At 44.8% G+C, this 22,679-nt stretch overlaps 1 protein-coding gene across 3 annotated transcripts; it reads right to left on the reverse strand.

The window, feature by feature from the left end:
* Window positions 1-217: 217 nt before the first annotated feature.
* Window positions 218-22,624, reverse strand: XPNPEP3 (X-prolyl aminopeptidase 3). 3 transcript variants are annotated; one of them, XM_044984431.1, is made up of 10 exons: window positions 22,256-22,624; window positions 18,837-18,953; window positions 15,908-16,315; window positions 12,946-13,148; window positions 12,316-12,378; window positions 9,372-9,485; window positions 5,620-5,705; window positions 4,705-4,888; window positions 3,334-3,454; window positions 218-2,648 (listed from the first exon to the last, which is right to left on the reverse strand). In XM_044984431.1, the coding sequence occupies exons 1-10, from the start codon at window positions 22,314-22,316 to the stop codon at window positions 2,482-2,484; spliced, it is 1,524 nt and encodes a 507-aa protein (XP_044840366.1). In that variant the 5' UTR covers window positions 22,317-22,624; the 3' UTR covers window positions 218-2,481. The 3 variants fall into 3 exon arrangements, with proteins under 3 accessions (XP_044840366.1, XP_044840374.1, XP_044840382.1); XM_044984439.1 differs by lacking the exon at window positions 22,256-22,624 and adding an exon at window positions 21,602-21,873; XM_044984447.1 differs by lacking the exon at window positions 22,256-22,624 and adding an exon at window positions 18,158-18,294.
* Between the last annotated feature and the right edge of the window lie 55 nt (window positions 22,625-22,679).

Consider the following 22,679-nt stretch of genomic DNA (forward strand, 5'->3'; position numbering starts at 1 on the left):
ATCTTTTTGTACTGTGTTTGTACAGCCAGTAGCATAATGGGATCCTGGTCCAAGACTAGGACTCATAGGTGCTACAGTAACAGAAAACAACAACAACGTTAATTCATTCTGAGTTAATTTCCAGCTGACTTATATCTCCCTGAAAAAGGAAGTTCTTACTGGAAGTTCTTAGATCTTATGTAACTTCATGGTCAGAGAAACGACTTAATACAAATTATCCTTTTTTCAAAAATAACTTTGTATTTCAAAGTTTTATTTACAGATAGATACAGAATCATCAACTCTGCAGTTAGGTACATGGGAAAATACAGCTCTACAGGTGAATGCTATTCACAGCTAGTCACGTAGATTCAAAGTCCAAAGTTAGTACTATAGGTATTGGTTGGCACAGCACCAAAGGCATGTTTGGAATAACAATGTTATGTGTAACAGATTTAGAGTACAGGCTAAATGATTATCAGTTAGCACATTAGCAGCAATGTTATGCATCTCCATATATCTTTAGTGCGCCTTCTTTCTAACAATTTATATTGTACTTGTCACTGTAGTAGCTGTGATCTAACAAAATTATCACAATCAAAATATAGCAGATTCTTTTAAATAGGCATAGACTGATCTGTAAAACTCACTAAAAGCCTCACCTTTTTTCCCTTGCCATTTTTTTTTTTTTGAACAGGTCAGGTAGGAGGGTGCACAATTTGGCCCTAATTAAGCAAGACTTGCAACACCCACCTAAAAGAGGTAAGCAAATTTTGCAGAAGAGGAAAACGAAGCACAGAGAGGTATAAAAGGTTTTGCCAAAGGTCAGACAAAATTAGCAGAGAGCCAGAAACAGAATTCAGGAGTCCTATTCCTATATGTTAATTGCTAGAGTCATCCATCTGAATTGGTGGAGAGACTGAGGAATAGATCAGAAAAGAGAAGCCTGGGGATTAGGAAGTTAAATTTTAGAAGAAAGAAAGACAGAAAGCAAGCACAGGGAAAGGAGAGAACAAAATAAAAAAGAAACAACATACACTGAAAACAACAGAGGAGAAAATACAGGGAGCTCTACCTTAGAAGAGGAAAAAAGAATGGAGTGAAGCAAAAGAATGTATAAATAAAACAAGGGATATACATTGTAGTAAGTGATATTTTTCACAATGTATTAAATATAAAGCTACTTGCCAAAATATGACCAATAAATAACCAAACACAGTATATATGTATTATAGATACATTTACCACTGTTTGAAATGGACTGAATGTTGGAAGGGAATAGAGAATTAGGATTCATCCTCTTTTCTAGAACCTGCAAATTCATTCATCTACCCTTGAAGGAAAGGGGTCACATTTATACCTGGCTCAGAGATATCGTCAAAGACTTTTTAAAAAAAACAAAAAAAAAACTTGGAAATCACCAAAAGGCAGGTGCCCTATATGTTAAAAAACTTTCAAAGGGGAGACTACTGGAACCCCCTACTGGAGGTTATTCTTCTCTCTCTTAACAAGTTACAAAATACATTCTGGACTGCTTGAGGGGCATTGGTGTGGTTGCCTGCACCTGCTATTCAAGCACTGGATGGGATTTTGACTGTCCCAGACACAATTGTACACTAATGTACACATATTTGAACTAGAGAAACAGCAGCTCATTAGTGCAGACCAGTACAGTCAAGTTGATCTCAGGTAGAAGAATTGGGGGTAGGGTGGCAGGGAGGTAGAGTGGAAATCTGGAGCTAAGAATGGGTGGGGGGAAGAGACCAGAAGGCTGGATGAATGGGCAATCCAAACACGTACCAAGTGCACTGAACCCAGTCAGTCCCCCTTCCAACTACCAAACCCTGCGGTATGCCTTCAGATGACCCCTTCTTACTATTGCCAATCTTTCTTAAACCTCCTAGAAAGAGAGCCTAACATATTCTCTTCCCTAGATACCAAAACCCTTCTACATCGATACAAACTTCCCACAACCCGACCCTCCAGTCTCCCAACCTCCTCATGTCATTGCTCCACAGAAGCCCAAAACAACCCACTTGCCCGCTCTCCAAACTTTTGAACGTTTTCACTTAAATTGGTGTCTGACTGGGCTGGTGTGAAACTGACAACAAAGGGCAATGTGTGGGACCTGGCCCTCAGCCGCTGCACCCTGTTCAAAGACCTGCTGACAGAACTGAAAAAGATCATGTGCATGAGAGCAGGATTGGAGGGATCCACCTCCTGCATTCTAGATCTTTCAATCAGCGCTACCTAGAACAGACGTTAACTATGTAAATAAATGGTTTCTTCACTTTCTAAAAGTGACATTACCTGAGCCATTAATTATCCAATTCCTGTCCTAACTACAGAGTCCCCACACCAGCAACAACTTCCATCCCAACCCCCACCTCCCCAACTGCCCTACAACCAGGTCCATTCACAGAAATATACATCACTGCATGTGTGTGTGGGAGCACGTTTCCTGAGGAACCCAAGCAGAGTGTATAAGGCAGAGGAGAGAAATCACAGGCTGCGGCCACAGATCTGCTCGACATGATAGATCTCCTTGGGGCAGTCTGCAGATAGGATCAGGGGTGCTTCCTCCGTCACCACAACATCATCCTCGATGCGCACACCGAGGCCACGTAACCTCTCTGGGGCGGCCATGTCATCCTCGGGGATGTAGATGCCTGAGGGAAAGGAGGGAATAAAACCCCTCAGAAGAGCAGGATGAGAAGACACTACAGAATGCTCCCCCCCTTCACTGGCTCACATGGTGACGAGGGCAGGGCTGTGTGCTGAGCAATACTGGAGGGGGTCAAACTGGAAGAGCTTTGTCAAGGAAAGTTTCTCTCATTCACCTCTGTTTGGGGCAGCTTCTAGCGGAAGGGGAGGTTTGAGAGCACTTCCCCGCTGCGTACAGACCCCCTGTATAAAAATATAAACCCTAACGCTTCCATTCAGACTTTCTGCATTTCTCGATGTCAGTGCTGCCTATATGAGAAGAGACACTGACAGTGCTCTGGGCAATGGGGGAGAAGGGCAGAGAAAAGAAAGTCAGTGTCAGAGACCAGTTTCTATTTGAGGGCTGCAAGCCCAACTGTAACGATCTGAAGGAAAGCATCCCAGTAGAATGCTTACTTTGTAAAAATTAAGGAACACGCATTGAGAGCTCACTCTTGCAACTGGCTAGTTCTGGTTATATGCTGGGAGGGTAATAATTCCCTGTGCTTTCTTAGTACACTATGTGTTTAACTCCATTGCAAAGCACCTCAAGCATTTTGGTCTGAATGTGCAGGGAGCTATGTAAAAGTATATTATATCATCATCAGTGTGACTTGTTACAGAATCAGGGTTGAAAGTATGTCCCTTTACCTGGCTCGATGGTTATCACCATGCCCGGCTGGAGTGGGAGCGATCGGGACATGTCTGGTGTGTCATGAACATCCATACCCAGGTAATGGCCCACATGATGCGGGCAGTACTTCCGAACAACCTAGCAGGAAGGAAGACACTGTTACTACAGCCACTGAACCTGGCCCCTGATCCTCCATCCCATCCTCCATCCCTGATCCTCCATCCCAATCATAGAAATGTAGGACTGGAAGGGACCTCAATAAGTTATCTAGTCCAGTCCCCTGTACTGAGGCAGGACTAAGTATTTTCTATTCTAGACAAATAGGTGTTTGTCTAACCTGTTCTTAAAAACCTCCAGTGACAGAGATTTCACAACCTCCCTTGGTAATTTGTTCCAGTGCTTAGATATCCTTACAGTTAGGAAAGTTCTCTTATGTCTAACCTGAATTTCCCCTACTTCAATTTAAGGACTTCTTGTCCTGTCCTCAGTGGCTAAAGAGAAGAATTTATCACCTTCCTCTTTATAACAACCTTTTACATCCTTGAAGACTGTTATCATGAAGAAAAGAGAGGGAGGGTGGGAGGAACAGGATGGCTTGTGCTTGTCATAGGGTCTGTGCTCATCAATCTCATGCCAAAAGATCACTGGGGGCTTTCCTCCATTTCATGTTAGCTTGCAGGGGAACTGGGTGCTCATGAAAACAAATGATCACTGGCTTGAGCCAAGCCTACAGCAGGCAGCTTCACTGCTGTCTGTCCTCAATAGAGTAGCCAAATCTCTTCACTCCTGGCCCGCACACACCACATACTTCAGTCTTAGGGCCCCCCAAACAGCTCCGCCAATATAGTTCCGCTCTGACCTTCCGCATCCCTTGGATACTCCAGGCCTGGACCACTCTCATTAACAGAGCCTGCCAATTTGCAGCAAACTGTGCAGTGATTTTGTGATGTGGATAAAATGTTCTCCAAGAACTAGGCTTAGAATGCTGCACAGGTTTCACTTCATCCCTCCCTACAGTGCTTAACCCCACTGCACCACCCTAATCTCCTCCCCCACCTAAGGATCTCATTGTAAGGAGGAATCAAAATATCTAATCCAACCTCCTGTTCCCCACCCCATCCCCTTTACATTTCTTGAGAACTGCTGATGCAATCTGATCTGGCTGTGCTGCCACCTGCTGAGAGAAACAGGCATCGCCTCACCTTGCTTCACATTTTTATTGGACATGTTCCTTCAGGGCTGTAACAACTGAGATAGCCATATCTAAGTGAGCCCCGAACCCAGGTTGCCAGAGCTTGCGCATGGATTGCCATACAGGTGGTCTTTCCTGCAAGGAGATAAGGACCAGATCTGGTTTGTGGATCCCAGGGTGAAGAGAATTAAAGTACCTTGAAGAAGTGGTTCTCAGTGGTGCTTTTCTTTAGGATCCCCAGCTCTTTCAGCTTCTGTCCCATAAGGCTCAGCATGAGGCTGTAGATGTTCTCCAGGCTCACACCTGGAGAGCAGAGGCTCAGGCAGGACTTCTGGATCTCCAGGACAGCCTGGTACAGCTCTGCTTGGGGATCAGTGAACCTGAAAGCCCGGGGAAAGTGAAGGAGGTCACATCTCAAATGGGAAGTTCCCAGGTCAGGTGCAGTTCTGAGTCAGGCACAGCTCAGTGCTGAAGCACTGAGAAGAGAACACAATGGCTGTCAATATGAAAGGGCTCACACAGTACTACTGAGGTCACCTCCTTCCCCGCTGTGGAGAGGGGACTCTTGGTCAGAATCCTTGGCCTGAAGCCGAGTAGGGCAAAGCTGCAGTTTCAAGGGAAGGACGTGAGCAAAGAGACACCGGAACCAACTCAAGCATCACAGGGACATTTAATGGAACGTTCCTGACCTTAGACAGGCAGCCACTCACGCGTGGACTAAACACCTGCTCCCTTATGCCTCACTCACATGCCCAGAGTCAGCCCCTGCACAAGGAAAGGCAAGACCCATCTCTGTAACCTTAGATTTGTCTTGGTAGATGCACTAAGGGGGGGAAATAAAAAAACTAACAATAACCATGTACATTCTTACAGTGACTGATAAGGAAAGACTGAGGAATACAGGTCCTCACCATGAATGTTTGTTTTATGTAATTTTGGTTACTCTGAGATACCACAGTGATGGATACACTAAAATACTTACATAGACAGACAACGTGCACACACGCTTATGGCTAATCACAGATTAATTTACCTATGCTCATACTCAACCACAATCCTCACACTCTCTCAGAGATAACGCATAGCACATTTCCATCTGTGGGCATCCTACCTGCCATTGATGGGCCAGGTACGAGTGATGTCACTTACGTAGCAGGAAGACTCACATCCACCATCCAGTAAGACCATTTCTCCATCCTGGAGAAGAAAAAGAAATATACCATGGCTCAGGCCAGCTGCTAAGCTTCCTCTGTGAAAGGGGCTCTCTCTGTGAGAGGCTGACCCCTGGGACGAGGGGATTCTTTTCCGCAAAGATGGAGTGGAGACTGGACTCCTCTCACAGAAAAGCATTTCAGGTCCCCCATGTTCAGATACGCAACAATGGCTGAATTGTTGAGTTACCCTGCCAGGTAGTCTTGAATGGTGCCAATACCTAGAAAGCCTGAGCTCCATTCCCCTGAACTATTCTGCACCCGGAAGGAGCCACCTTTATCCAAACAGGCTGGCGTCTGTGGTCATCACTTTACATCGGACAGTCTCCAATTGAGAGATCTCTTTTAACAGGAATTCTGTGATAATAATCAGGACTGAAAGGGTTTTACAAAGGAGATGAGAAAGGATTTGTCCAGTGCCTCTCGTGCATGGGCTCCAGAGAGGAAAAGGGACAGCTGAAGAGATCTAGCCCAGGGAATCATCTTTGTTACAGGATATCAGGAGACTCAACAGGTGTACTCCCTCTTGGACAGGACAGCGTTTTGGGACTGAAACCTTAAAACCATTTCTTTTATCTTCACTGCTCTCTCCTGGGACGGGGACTGCCCACAGCAGTGCAGAGAGAGATTCTGAGGTACATCACGTCATGGGAAGCCGAGACGTTAGGACACATTCACATCCACTTTACCTTCTATTCACTTTAGTCAAATTCAGCCAAATGGCTCCAGTGCCCATCAAATAGCTCTCTGTGTCTCCCACAGAAAGTGACCATGTGCAAGCTCAGGGTCCAAGTATTGGAGAAACTGCCATGCCCTCCCCTTCCTTAAACGGGCTGCCAACCATGCAGTCAGTTCTGTAAAAACTTTGGGCCAAATTGCGTACTGACTTACATAAGTGCCATCCCAGTGATTTTACTGGCATTCCACAGCATGGTAGCCAGCACAGAACTTGGCCCCCCGACCACTGATCTCACAGTCAATGGGAGGGTGTAGTTCTCTGCACTGGGGGGGAAATCCATGAGGCAGAATCTTAGATATTCCTGGTGGTTAGCTGCTATCAGTATAGGTAGATAAATATTATGAACATTTACATTAGTAGTTTGGACTCACTGCTAGTCTGACTTTCCATTTGGACTCCATTTTAAACCTCCTGTAAGCAATTGGTTAAATTATTTTAGTTCAATGTGGGATGATCCCCTGCTTGTTTTCTTGGGAATAATAAAATAAACTGCGTAAATGACAGAGAATTTTTTTTCCTGAAGACACTCAAGATCAGGGTTTGAATCTCTCATAAATGTCACTGTCAAAGGGTGACACTGGCCCTTTAAGCCCTGTGACTCATCTGCTGCTTCCCTATTGGGATTAAGAGAAGGTACCTCGGCCATATCAATAGGGAGAAACTGAGAGGGTGGAAGAGTCAGTCAGGAAACGAGGCAGGCGAGAGCTGCCTGGGAGGGAGAGCTTGGCAGGTCAGAACAGCAAGAGGTCCCTGGAGGAAACTGTAGGAGGCTCCTGGGGGAAGGCTGAAGCCAGAAGAGCAGCAAGAAGGGTTTGCTGGCTGACCTCCCCAAGCTAGAGATCCAGGGTCACAGGGCTGAAAGCAGCAGAGGGAGTTGTCTGCTGACTTTTAACCTGGAGAGAAGGAGAGGGCCAGAGACAACTAAAGGCTGGGGAGCACTGGTGGGCTCACCCACAAATGTCTCCACACTGAACAGCTGGAACCAGAGGGAGTCAGGGATGTTCCTCTGGTAAGGATGAACTCCTAGTAGAGAGGATGTGGGAATTCCCACTGGGAAAAGTGGGTGGCTGTCCTCGTAAAAGGACAGTAGAGGATTGAAGAAGAGCTTGGGATTTGAAGGATGATATACATGCCATGTGAGAAATGGATGATGTTTTGGGACTTTTGTTTTGGACTATTTGCACTATTTTTGTAATAAGCCAGCCCCAAGGAGGAGGAGAATGAGGCGAGAGATTCATGGCAGAGTTATTGAGGATTCTGAAGAGGGAAAACTGAGGCAGGTGCACCTGTTTGGCTGCTGGAGGATGTTCCAGGCAGGGCCACCCTCTGACAGTCTATGTCAAACATCCTGTTCCTGTAGAGACTGAGACAGTGACAACTCTACTTAATTATTCTGTGAAGTAACTCCAAAACACTAAAAAGAGAACCTAGCAGTCTGAGATGATAGGATATTTTTATGGACTCAATTTTCATTCTATGGGAAGGGAAGTTTCTCTGGAACAAGAGGTCACTGTGGAGTCTAGCTTGGGAGCAGCCCCCCACACTTTAACATTATTTGTGGCAATTTTTGAGTTCACCGGGAATTGGTGGGAATGGCATGCTTTGCATGTGTGATTGCCAAGGTGTTAACAGTGCTACCTGACACTGCCACCTCCTTCTTCCTCCGTTGTAAGGGAAAACCTTCTCCAAAATTGTAGGTGAGATGGCGGACTTAATTCTAGAGTGATTCAATCACATTTCCACATAGGAAATGCAAGTTCTCTAGAAGGAAGTGTCAAGAGAAGTTAGGATTTTCCTTGGGGATGTCTTCCAAACTAGACACACTGTCATGCCAGTTGGCAGAAAGGTACATCTCAGAGGAAAAGCAAAGCAAAGTTCTTGCTAATGATTGTATGCTCATGATAATCAGTTCCTCAGAAAACTAATAAAAATGCTCTGAACTGATTTTATCACAAGCTGTTTGAGTTATGCTCGCAAGCCTGACCTTGACTGGCAGTGTAACAATAGAAGCCTTTTTTGCCACAATGATTGGTCTTATCATGGATGCATGTGTGTGAGAAGAACATTTCAAGGACCCAACTAGCACTCTCTCCAACAAAAGATTAAGCCAGGAAGGAAGCTCACTCCTACATAAATGAGGAGGCAAGATAATAGGCTCTACTGAAAAGTGAGTCCTAGATATAGTATAATAATGTAGTAACCTCCTCCAGAGAGTTGCGTGAAGCTAAGACTGTTTTGTCAGAATTGCTGGAGAAGGAGTCAATGGTTTGGCATCCGGAAAACAAGGCAGACAGATTCACCAACAGCAAGTTAAAAAGACCCCAAAACATTTTCCCCTCCCTTCTCAGCCACACTAAATGGATTTAATTGGACTTCTTTCTGTCATAAAAAGAGCAGAAATTTGCTGCTGCAGCTTACTGTGCACCAAAGTAAAGCAAGACTGAAGAATTCAGGTAAGAGAGGAGAGGCCCTAGCATCCTTGTTACCACAACTTTGTCTTCAGTGTGACTGGTGCTACTCTCTCACTTTTACAATGTCAGAAACCCACCCAGCATTCTAGACTGCTGCACAGGAACTACAGAAATGCATGATACAGGAGATTTGCAATCCTATGAGAGAAGCTCAGCATCCTTTAGAAAATATAGCAACGGGTGCATTAAAAGATAGATAGTGAAAAGGTTAGGATGGATTTGAAGTTGACCTTACTGCCAACATCAGATAACTATATTAGGTTCTCATCTCCTATTGCTGTGTAAATATTCTTTCATTCCACCCCATTTGTTTCAGCACTTCTTGTCACAACAGAGGCACCGAGGGTACAGCTGGACCTCATGTAACCAATGGTCAGGGGCTGGTAAATGGACACAATATCAGTACACTGGAGTTAAAACTCATGGAAGACATTTGATTTACCTTGATAAGCTGGTTGTTTTTTATATAGTGCAAGGTGTTGGACCTGTTGCCACCAGCGACCACAGGTGGGTAAGCCAAGATGTCAGCCCCTCGTGCCCGGCATTCAAATTCAAACTGGAACAATCAATTCAGAGAGAACCCCATTAGTTCTGGCACAGTAAACAACTGTGCTGGGCAACCATAGCTCCTGCCCCTACGGCCATTCTCTCTGTCTATGCAGAAGGCAGTAACCCAGAAGAAAATGAAACCGAGAACAGCATTTCCTGAATGAAAACAGCCCAGAGTTCCACAGAATGGCAGAAGATGATGCAGAATAGTCATTTTTCACAGAAGTGTCTGGAACCCAGTGTTTGGTCTCATAGAAGAGCTCTCTGTCTGAGTTCGTAAATGCTACAGCAATGATGTTTTAATACATTTTTGTAGGGATTTGTGCATTTTAAAGCATTGCTCTCACTTCCCATACAACTAACAAATTTTTGAAGTTCTTCTTTATCTAGCGTTGGGAGGTGTTTTAATTCCAAAATACCAGCTAACTTTTAGATCAATATCTATTTTTGTGACCCTGTTTCACTACCTGATTAAGAGAGTGCCCTATCTTACATCAGAGCAGAAGACATCAGCAGATTCAGACAGGTTATGCCCAACTATTGTGCCACAATGATGAAAGAAATCCCTGCTCCTCACCTTCCTCCAATGCTGAAGCAGGTAATACAGTGAGTCTGACTTAGTTAATGTACTCAGACATAAGAGCTATACAAGTACAAAAAGTACCATTACCAAACCTTTTAAAATTTGCCAATTTGTGTGGGACAAAATGCTCCACGATACCCACAATATAAATGCTTTGGGTAGCGAATTGTATAGTACAGATCTGGGTGGAGGGTGGTTTTTAAAATTGCATCTTAAATTAAATCAGCGTCTCTAGGAGAAGTCTGTACTACTGATCAGCACAGACAGACCCCTCTCAACTCAGACATCAAAGGCCACATCCTGCTTGTCTTGCTCAAAGAGGCAGTCCTGCTAAAATCTCTAAGACTATTTGGATGAGAAAAGTAATCAGGATTTGGTCCTCAATTTGTAATGTATAGGTATTCTGAAAATCCTTTTGGGAAGCATTCAGGGAAAGGTCTAATTTTTTTGCATGTTTGTACGTTAGAGGGTTATTTCAGAGGAGAAGACATTGTAATTTTGCATAGAACTGTGCAGGTAGTTTGTAATTGTAATTATTTTGGGATTAATTTTGTACATATGTAGAAGGGGTAATAAACTAAACTGTAAAAAGATTTAATATCACATCACTTGCTATTTGGGTATATTCTGGGTTCAAACGCTAGAGAAAAGGCATTACCAGTGGACAAACTGGATATTCACTACATCTTGCAAGGGGCGGGGGGTGTAAATATTCAGAATCCCCCAGGACTGAATCTAGTGTAAAAGTAGAAGTTCATGGAGGCTGGATCTTGGCACTGCTGGGTAGCATACATCCAATATTAATCTCTCCAGACATGCAAAAAGAGAGCTGTACAGGCAAATAAATTTATTTCTTAGCCGAAACAACAACAGGAAGTACATCAGTGTGGAGAGCAATGAAATCCTAAACGGGAAAGCCTTATTCCTCACTAGAAAACTCTCTCCCTCCTTCTCCTACACATTCCTGGCTCTTCTCTAACCTTTCCCTCTTAGTGATACCCTATATTACAATCATTAGGATACAGATTATATCTGACATTAATAGTTAACAATACCTTAAAGAACACTTATGCCTTGTCTCTGTACTATACTGTACTAACCCCATTAGTAGTTCCACAAAATTGGCAAAAGTCAGATGGCAGTGATGTATCATTTGCTTTTCATACCTTGCACAAGGAAGGGAGAATGGAAGAGCCTGTGGATCTTCACTAAAGCCTCAGACATAAACCCAGAATTCCCTGTTTGTCACACCAACAATTTTCCGCTTATGCTGACTTTCCTCCAGTCTCACATTACTTGAAGTGTATTATGACATTCTCCTCATCATGCACACTGCCAATTCACCTACACCCACATGCACTGCGAGGTCTCTTCTCTACAGCACACACCACAGACTCTGGATTCAGCCCCCATTTTTCATTTTGTTTTGTTTCTTCTCTCATTCTGTCTCCTTTATTTGTTTCTATTTCTTTATTCATTGAATCTTTTTGTCCTTTCCCCCCCTTATTGCTGCTTCCCTCGCTACCACACTGACTAGCATTCCACCCCAACCCCCCAGGTGAGAAAGTCACCCCCAGGAATACTCTTTGCCCTCCTACAGCACTTGTTGCACTTTAAAAGGAACGGGATAGGCTGCTATAGCTTCAGAGACAATTTTTATGAAACATATGGGAGGTTCTGAAAAATGCATGATCCAGTTTATAGAATGTCCAGCACTTCCTTACACAAGTATTTTTTAAAGCACCCTTTAGATTTGCAGTAACCCTTCCAGAAGATACAACCCCACTCATCTTGCTCTTCTGAAGCAAAGGCACTGAAACAAAGAGCCTTCTGAGAAAGATGTGTAACCCACACTTGCGGTGTCAGTCACTTTCTAGTGGTTAGTCCACATAAGATGTTAAGAGTTTACTATAGCTATCAGCTTAGGGAGTTACTCCTTTAGCTCAATGGGTAAAAAAAATCCAGCTTTTAGTATCAAAGGTCCCGGGTTGAAAGCCTGCTGGTTGCCCATATTCTGCTGTTCTGTTGCTATAATTCAAAGGCGTAGACTTGATAGAGCTGCAGCTGTTGGGGAATATCATAGGCATGTCAGAGGAACCAGAAAAGTTGGGCGAGAAGGGGCTTGGATTCTACTCACAGCTCTGCACCCCTATCAGCCACAGGCAGCTCTCAGATCCTTTTACTCTTCCTTGAGAAATAAACAATACGCAGCCCTACCTCCTCAGAACCATCCACAGCCCAACAAGGTACTGACCTTAGCATACAGAAATGCTTCATCCACTGGGAATTTGCTGGCAAACATTGTCTCTATAAAAGCCTGTCAAACAACAAAATAGATCTTTCATTAGCATGGGATCTGAAGGGGAGGGAAGAGTCTCCTTTGACTTCACTTTCCTTGACATTAATATTCAAGGTTATGAAGGATGTAAAGAAAACTGGACAGTCCCTCTTTCTCACCCTGGTCTGTAATACAGGAACCAGAGGAAAATAGCAAAAGAAGGGGGAAAGAATAGTATGAGGAAGCAGGGGAGACGTTGGGAGCACAAGAAAATATCCTTGTTCTGGAGTGGATACCATTTTTAAAGGACATCAAACATGTAACAACTCCTTGGTTGTCTTGACTGGAATTACGTCAAGGTTGAGCACTCCAGCAGTTCTAGAGCAGGCCTCATACCCCTTGTGATATGGGGGAGGGAAGTAGAGTATGGTTAACAGGGAGATCAAGAAATTGTGCCTCCACGAAGGGAGATCAGGCAAGACTAAAGTTACCACTCCAGCCCAGCTGAATTTGACCCAGTTTCCTTTTACATGAGTGTACCAGTCCATTCTACCCCACACTCAAGAAATGCTGCCTTTGTTTACTTGATGGGGTCACATCCCATACCTGTGATGTCACCCTTCCAGCAACCTTCATCCTCTCGATCTCTGCAGGGGATTTGATCAGCCGGAGTTGTTGTACTAGGTGATGAATAGCTCGGACGCGGTTTTTGCTCCCAGCTTTGATCTCGGCCAGAGGCTGCAGGTAGTCAGAGTGGAGCTGTGTGTGCACTGGCTTTTCAGAATCATACCAAACCATGTTTGAGTCACCTGAGACACACAAAACAGACACAGACTAAGATTAAAGATGTTTTGTGGTCACTGTATGAGTGAACTCCTCCTAGACTAGAAAAAGCTGAAGATGTGACATGTCATCTGAGAGGTAATTTCCCCTAGATTTGTAATATGGCCTCATACTTGACATGTGACCTCAGTGTAACACGGTATTAAAGATCTCTTTATATCTTAGCAGGTTAGTAACATGCAAGTAATCAAGTCTATCTGGATTTTGTAGATTTAATAATAGTTTATGAATTTAAAAGATTTACTCAATAAGTAAATATCCATGTCTATAAATATTACGTTATTTTCCCCATATGCATTTCGTCTTCAGAGAGAAAGCTGCACTAGTGGGATAAAGTAAACTGGGGGGAAATGTTTCATGACAAAAACATAACCTTGCAAGACTGCATAATGAGAATTTAGATTCCTGAGCTTAGATGCCCTGTTTGATCACAAAGGAAAACCCATAAGACAAATCCACCTCTTGTCCATCACTAGCTGGGGCAGCAGTCAATAGCAATTATGTTTTGGGATGGATTGTTTGGAAATGCCCCGTCTCCAGCCTTCCACTGAAGTGAAGTTCCTCAGGAAGAATGTAATTATCCACATTGAAATCTGCCTAGAACATTGGGATCAGCAGCACCCAGGTTTTTTCATGGTTTTTTAAACATAATGATATAGACAGAGAAAAAGAAAGAGGAGAGGTTAAGATAGGGATGGAACACCCCTTACCTTCATCAAAACATTTCTATGGAGACCCCAGAAGACACTAACAAAAACCATTTGCTTAACAGAGATAGTCATCTAATACAGGGGTTTTCAACCTTTTTCTTTCTGAGGCCCGTCCTCAACATGCTATAAAAACTCCAGGGCCCAGCGGGGAGGACTTGGGGCTCCAGGCCAGGGGTAGGATCATTGGGCAAAGGCATAGTGTGACTTCTATTTTGGAGGGGCAAGGGCTGGTGGGGCTTGGGCCATCTCCGCATAGCAGGGTCCAGGGAGGAAGCACCACCTCCACTTCCTGACTCACCTCAGCAGGGCACCCACCTGTCTGGGATGTGGAGGGGACACAACCAAAAAATATAAATCAAAGGGGGAACTCAGCTCAAAGTTTGAAAGCCGCTCAGGGTTCAGGCAGGGCGTAGCTCAGAGTGCAGGCAAGGGGCAGCCAGGGGCTGTGTACAGACAGGAGGTAGCTAAGGGTGCAGGTAGGGGGTAGCTACGGACTATAGGTGGGTAGGAGAATAGCTCAGGTTGCTGGGAAGGGGGTAGGGTGGGGCAGTAGCTCAGAGTGCAGGCAGGGGGTAGCTAGGGATTATGTGCAGGCAGGGGGTAGCTCAGGGTACAGGCACAAGGATAGCTAGGGGCTGTGTACCAGGAGGGTGCTCCCTGCGTTAGCTGCTCCCCCTGCAGTGGCTGCTCCCTGAGGGCTCTGCTGGCCCCCCAGACCCGGCCCCCCAGATCCCAGCGGCTCTCACCAGCTACATGAGCAGTCAAAGGGGGCTGGGAGCTGAGGAGCAGCCGCAACCCCAGGCACCAGCAGCAGAAGGGGAAATACCACAGCTGCCTGCTCCATGCCACCACCAGCTAGAGAGCAGCTGCCCCACACTGCCTGGCTCCAGCTTCCCGCCTGCTACCTGGCCAGAAGGCAGGGCCTGAGGAGGGCTGGGGTAGGGGAGGAAGTGTGTGTGTGCGCGCCCCACTCTGGGTAAGGCACTGCAGCTTGGGAGGGCAACAACCTTGTGCCCTCCCAACTCTGCCCATGGGCTCAGGGCTTTTGCCTACATTTGCCTACAGTGCTGAAGCCCCACTGCTCCCAGATTCAGCCAAGGGAGGAAGAGAGCTTAGGGCTTCAGCCCTGCTGTGGAGCTCCCAGCTACAACCCCACCACTCCTGGCTTCAGGCCCGGGGGGGGAGGCGCCGGGAATCAGGGCACTGGGTTTCAGCCATGGGGCCCCGCAGTCCCCTGAAAGGGCTCACGGACTGCCAGGGGGCCACGGACCCCCCAATGAGAACCAATGATCTCAGAAAGATGGAGCAGAATTATACTTAATCTATTTGGGCACATTTTGGGGAGGTTAAGACAGGAGGTTGTCTAACAAGAGTGATCTTTTATAAGCGTCACTGTGTAATAGAATCTGGTATGATGCAGCAAATATACCACACACAACCCAGGAAATGAAGAGTTGTGAAAGTGGGTTTGTGTATCACCCCATATGGTTTTTAAAGTGAATTTAATGCAGGTGAAGATGCTGGGCTGAGAGCCTTTAGAGACTTGAGTCCTCTAGTAAAAGACCAATACAGTATGGGCAGCAGCAGCAGTGCAAGCATCCCACAGGCAACGTCTGTGCTAACGTACCGCCCCTGTAACATGGAAGGGCCATGTTAAGGGGAGAGGAGGAAGGTCAGTCTCTCTGGCCCAACGATTACTTAATTTCTCATGACACTGACAACAAAGGACCAATTAGAGCCCCTTTTGTGTTCAGTGATATCAGTTCATTAGTACCTGGATACAGACCACTAACCCACAAGCCATTAAAAATCCACATACACAGGGTTTTTTTCTGTCACTACTGAACTGGGGCCAGATTACAACCAGTAGCTTAGACGTGAAAATCTCTTCCCATTCCCAGTGTCATGTGCCTTCCAATACGGGGTCGGGTGGGAACCAGTGACAGAGAACGCTTCCCAATCTTGTGTCATCCAGTCCCTATAACCTGGGTTCCATCTCATCTCGTTTCCATTACCTTTCAGTTTGGTCACCAGGTGTCTAATCTCCTCTATGGGGTAAGCTTCATCCACTCCTGTCAAAGCTACTGCCCCATCTGTGCCCGATCGTGGCCCATCCCAGAGCTCTCGGCTTGGATCTCGCCGTGGTACAAATAGCATGGCCTTGTGGGATGGCAGTGCCTTGCCAGGCAAACTCTGCAGCACCAGGATGCTGTCAGGCTCCTGGAAGCCACAAAGGTACAGGAAGTTGGTGTCCTGGTGGAAGGTGTATGGGATGTCGTTGCTCATGTAGTAGGTGGGGTTGGATAGCAGAATCACTGTGTGGTCCACCCCACCCCATTCTTGCGCCTCTTTGTTGATCAAAGTCATTAGCTTGTGTCGGCGTAGAGCATATTCCACCTGTGACAATCCTGGTGTTACCTCCCCTATGAATGAAAAACAAAATGGATGAAGTAACATTCTGATCTCATAATCACCATCACCCGCTCCTGTTCAGGGCTCTCCTTAAAACTCCATGCTATCTCGCTAACCTCATACACCCCACTCCACTGCTTTTCCATTCCTCTGATCATTCTGACCTCAGAACCCACTTTCCACTGCCTCTTTGACCTCAGATATCCACATCCTTGGTTCACTCTGTTCCTACACTGTGCAGGGAAAAAGACTGTTTTAAACCAATTAACTTTACTGCCCTAAACTTCTGGGCAAAGGTTTTGATCAAGCAGCCTTAGACAAAAACCCAAAGCATTCTGGGAGCAAACTAAAGGCAGACAACAACTACGGGGCAGGGGAGGGGGAAAAGTGGTGGCAAAGCAAGCTAAACTTTAACCCTGTTGGAAACCACCAGCTTTTATGGCATCTGGACATTGAACAGAACACTATGGTGCTAAGTCTAGTGTTAATTTCATCAGATAAGGTTGTATTTGGACAGACGTTCTGGTGCCATGTGAAGTCATATATTAGTTCTAAAGTGTAAAAGGCAAAGTCAGTTTTACAGGTACCACATGAGATCAATCAGAGACAGAGAGATTGTCCTTGAATATTTAACCAATCAAGGGGCTCAATTTAGAAACAAGCCAAGCCTTCCAGGATGATGTCAGAGTGTTTGACTGAGCAAAGAAAACTCCTCCATAAAAGACCTAATTTCTCCCAATGATTAATAAGGTGGGATCTGTTGAACATGAAAAGGAGCTACACTTCCAATGATGCCAAGGATACAAATTCTCTCTCAGAACTTCACATTTTACCATGCTTCACTAGCAAAGAATAAGAAGTACTCTACACAGAACAAGAGACTGTCACTGAAACCTGAAACCAGAGGACACAAGAACAGCCTAAGTATTTTAAAAATACCAGAGACTAGTTTAACTATGATTTAAACTAATATTATGCAAGTCTTAAAGGGTACTTTGGCTAATGTCCTTCCTATTTTTTTTTTATATATATTTCATATTCTAATGTCTATTCTCATACTTCTTTTCCTGTTTGCTACACTATGGAATAATTGCAACTCATTGTGAGGTATTAGCTCACTTGGTAGTCTCCTTCAACAACTGCTTTTTAAAAAAAAATATTGCATTTGTGGTTTCTAGCCAGAGGAGAATTTGGGGGAAATAATTTTTCTGAGGAAACGGACTTTGAAAAATTAGTGTTTCACTTTCATTAAATTCTAAGTTTTAGGGGAAAAAAAACATATCTTAAAACCTCTTTGGTCTAAGAAACTTCACATTGGTTTTATTCTCTTCTATTCCTAGAAGAGGTAACGTGCACAGATCTATTTCTTTTATGGTCAGATACTTAATTCTGGAGTGATCCACTATGGAATTTTGAAATTCTGAATGCTCTCTCTCATTCCAGTGGGCTTCATACATGTCACTGCAAGTTTGGTGATATTTAAAAGTTGTTTGTAGTGGCTGATGCAATTTGGGAGTTCCACAGGCATTACAGCTGTACCAACGGAGTTTGTAAACTCCTTTAGCCTTAACTATTCATTTTTAGGCTTTCAGAATGACTGAAAATATTCAATTATTATTTTAAATAAATCAATACCCATTTACAATCCTAGCTGTTTTAGTAAGTTTTGTGAATTCTTAACTATTCGATAAACTTATTTTTTCCCCAATACCAGCCTTGATTATGAGGGAACTGTTAACCAATAACAGAATTCTTAGCTTTATACATCATGTCTTTTCTAGATTGTAATAAATTAAAAATATATTTTTACTCTTATAAATCTGCTTAATGCCTTACTTCTTTGACATACTCACTTTCACTGATCTCCAGCACACCTTTCTGACCTCACAATGGTGCACCAACTTAATCTGCTCTCCTGTTCCCTACTGTACTTCTCCAAGTTTAGAGTCACCTATGTCGGTGTCTTCCTTTCTTCCTTCTACACACCCCTCTATAGTTGGGGGAGAGGAGGAAAGTGCTCTTTAAAATGTGTGCTGTCCTGTTTATCTGGAATTCTGCTTCCCAACCCCTTCTTCTGAGCCATATCCCCTCTTTAAATCTCACTTCTTAAAACCTTCCTTTTCTCTTTGATTCACAGAGTATTGTCTATGAAATATTTTTGTGATACAGAGTGTGCAAAGGACTCTAAAAATGAATTAGATTATATTGGCAGGATAGCCAGCTAAGGAAGTGCCACTGACAGAAAAGGTCTATAGTACTTGTGTCTGTGGCAAGAGGAAGATTGACACATTCCAGACTTATTTTCCTTTCTGATGCAATCTATGGATTAGGGTATAGGAACTTAGCCTCTCTCCAGAACCAGATGCTGTCTCAGAACAGAGAATTCCACAAGGAATAAAATTACTGGAATAAAGTAAATATAAATGATAGTGCCAAGCTACAGACCCGTTTATATGATGCAGGCAACTAAGGTACTTCCTCAGAGAAACGCCGGGTGCCACTAGTTAACTACCAATGGCTCAGGATCCTTACCTGGTTTGAGAAGGTGTGGATGTGTGAAGGAGCTGGGCTGGCCCAGGTACCTGTTTGGAATCTTCCTCTGCTGGGCAGGCTGGATGGAAAATCTCCGAAGGAAACAGGACTTGCAGCCTAAAGAAAAAGAAATGCACCGGTATAAAGATGAAAGACTTTTCCAGGTATCATACAGCAAATTTATATACCCTCTAAAGAGCTCACTCTTAGCACTGTTCATCCCACTTTTCTTGCAATGATAACTCTCCTTAACCTTTCAACTTGTTACTTGCATAGCTGACTATAAAACCATTAAAATACAAACTCAAATAATGATTGATTTACAGATGAAATAAATATAGCAAAGTTATAAGCATGGACTAGGATGAATAAATTACATAAAAAGTTAAGGTACATTGGAATTGACAAACCAGTGACTGCATGCTTGTAAGAGGAGAGTTGTGCTGGTTTGTGTGTGATTAAGCTCCTCTATCTGTGCATGATGGGCATGCAGGAAAAATGAAATATTTAATTTACCCATGGAAAAAAGAGACTGCACTAGCTCCAGCACTGTCAACCAACCTCCCCCACCATCCTGCCAATATGCTTTGATCATGTCCTCAAAGGCCCATCTTATGGGAGAAAGGGTAATTCAGTTTTTATGGCCTTTGCAATCAATCTTTGTGCTGAGACTGCCAGTGAGTGTCATCGCCGTATTCATATGGAGGCTGCCTCAGAGTCTCCAGTTAGTACTTAACTAAGTTAGTTACTATCATCCTAAACTGAACTGGAACTAGTCATTCAGAAGTGAACATCTCCATAGCCTATTCCCAATCTCAAGAGCCAGTCACACTGGCAAAACAGACAACTACAATAAGAACTAGCAGTGTGCAGAGAGGTTGGGGAACTGCATAGGGAGAAAGGAACAAGATAACTTTAATATCATTGAATATCCCTCATCATCTATTTATCCTCAAAACAACTTTCTAGATTTGAATTTTTAATTATTTTAGAAAGTCTGTATCACAGTCTTTCACTACCGAATAACTACTGTGGTGCCTGGCTACAAGACTGCCAAATGCTAGTGGGGACTTAACTAAATAATTGAGCTCCCCAGTCACAGTCACCTCCTGCACTCAGCAACTAGACCCTCTGACCTTAATTCTTTACATCACTCTGGCTTGATCTACACCAGAGTCGAGGTAAGGCATCTTACGATGACCTAATTATGTCAGTGTCTACACTACAGCCTTGCTCCTGCAGATTTAAGTGCCCTACTAAACAGACATCATAACTCCACCTCCGTGAGAGACGTAGGGCTTAGTTAGTATCTACACAGACACTGCGGGTTACTTATATTGACTGTTGGCTGTCATTCTTGTCAATTTTACAACTCCATGGAACAGTGAAATTGACAAGAAAGCCGGGCTATCACCATGGGGCATATGGGAGGTCCAGCTAGAGGCCAGTTGCCCCCCAGACTCCCCACTCGCAGCCAGGTTGCATGCACCCTGCTTCTGACTCCCCACCTGGCAGCTCCCCACAGAGAGCCCAGGAGCCACCTGGATTCCAGGTGCAGAGCTCCCCGCCAGGAGCCCGGGGGGGCAGCCAGAATCCTAGCAGCAGGGAGCAGAGAGCCCGGGGGGGAGGGGAGGGAAGGAGCTGAGAGCCTGGGGGTGGGGGGAGAGAAGGGGGAAAGAGGCTCCTAGCAGGGAGCTGCCTGCACTGCCCCTCTTAAGTCAGGGAAGTGCTTCTGGTGGGGAAGTGCACTACTGAGAGAAGGAGGGTAGTGTGGACATGAACTACCGCAGTAATGATTGGTGGTTGTAAGTCGACCTAACATAGGGGGATGTAAGTTTCTAGTGTAGACATGCCCTCAGTGCCCATTATAAGGTCCTATTATACCGTTAGAGTAGTATTAAGGAACCTGGTTATGGCCTGGTCTACACTTAAAATTTAGTTTCACAAAACTACGGCGCTCAGAGGGCCTGAAAAATCCAGACCCAAGCACCACAGCTATGCTGACCGAATCCCTCATGTAGATGCAGCTAAGTGAACAGAAGAATGCTTCCATCAACCTAACTACCATTGCTTGTGAGGGGTTCCTACAGCAATGAGATTAACCCCTTCCCTCACAATAGGCTGTGTCTACACTATGGCGTGATATCATCATAGCTACAGCATTGTAGCTACACCACTATACTCTCCATAGCATAGATGAGGTCTTTGTCTACACTACAGATTCTACCTCAACACAGCTATCCTGGAATAGCCCCCTAGTGCAGTACTGGGTCGCGGGGTGTAAGGCACTGGGTTACCGGCTCTGGTCAGCACTGCTGACTGGGCCATTAAAAGTCCGCCAGCGGTGCTGCTTGGCTAAGGAAGCTAGTCCCTACTTGTTCTGACACTGCGCTGCACCCTGGAAGAAAAGCTTTTGGTTTTTTGATTGGGCTTATTCCTCCAGTCTTTGCAAACTAAATACTGCTTCATTGTGCAAGTGGGAGTACCAGGAAGCAAAGCTAACTAGTCTTTATTCATTCTCCAAGCTAAGCACAAAGGCCCAGATTCTCAAAGGTTTCAATGGGAGTTAGGCTCCTAAGTACCTTTGAGGATCTGGACCTAAATGTACATAAATATAAAGCATAAAGGGTGGACACAAAAATTTGACTTTTAAAATCTTTCAGTTTTACTAAAGTTCTTTTCTTATCTATGTTACTAAATACATTTTTTCAAAAATATGTTCTTGCCCTGCCAGCAGCCTTTTAATGTTTGTAATGTGCTGACACCTTTTATGCATGCGCTGTATAAGTAAGGCCCGGATCCCTCAAGCATCTCTGTGCAGCTGCAGGAGTATGCCAAAAACTGATACTTGGTTTTAACCGTCCTCTAAAATGGGAAGTAAAACACATTTTTAAAAAGCTTTCAGCAACACTTTGTTTTGTATTGCAGTGGATATCCTAGTTTTACAAACCTTGGAATTTTCAACGTTGAAAGCAGGAGTGAGGTACATGTATTTCCCTTAACATCAATTTTACCAATAAAAAGAAAACAGATATTTGACTCACATTATTTGTCACAAAAAGGGAATTAACGTGTGCATTAATGACATCTTGAACATTTGGTGATTATTATTTCTATACAGCACTACACATATACATATACAGGATCCCTGCCTCACAGCCAACTGTAGTTAGATTCCCCCTCAAGTGTCTATTTTACACTTTATCGTAACAATCAACTGTGTTGAACTGGGTTATTAAAGATACAGTGGAAAGGCCAAACAGTCTCTGGGTCCTTAAATGCATGGAGTAGAACAGGTGGGGGAAGTGGGAGGACAGACACAGGCCATAGAGCGAGGAAGGGGGGCACCTCGCAGCAGTGAGTGACAGGCCCCCAGGAGGGGGAGAGATTCGCCATGAAAAGGAATTAAAGTCTCTGACCTGATAAGCTGCACAAGCCCTTCACAGCCGGGATAAGCCTCTGAGCTGGGAGCCAGAGCATGGCTGCGCCCCCCGCAGGGACCGCGCTACTGCAGGGCGCCTCGCTCTGCACGGAAACCAGCGCCCCACATCCCCTGCTCTGCTGCGGCTGCCATCCCCGCCCCCACGCATGGCAGCGCTCCCAGCCCCCAGCGGCCTCGCATACACCACTTGCACATTCCGGGGCCTTCTGAGCAGGCGAGACTGGCTGATTACGTCATCTACAAGCGCCCATTCCCCGGCGGGTTCCAAGCCTTAGGTGGCCACACAAACCGCCGCCGGCCTATAAAGTAGGTGCGTCAGGCGAGTGCTAGGGGTTGCCCGGCCAACGCCGTGCAGGGTCTTCCGTGAATCGAGGAGGCGGCTGATGACGTAACAGAGGTTG

This window comes from Mauremys mutica, chromosome 1, assembly GCF_020497125.1.
Source record: "Mauremys mutica isolate MM-2020 ecotype Southern chromosome 1, ASM2049712v1, whole genome shotgun sequence".
NCBI classification, from domain to species: domain Eukaryota; kingdom Metazoa; phylum Chordata; order Testudines; family Geoemydidae; genus Mauremys; species Mauremys mutica.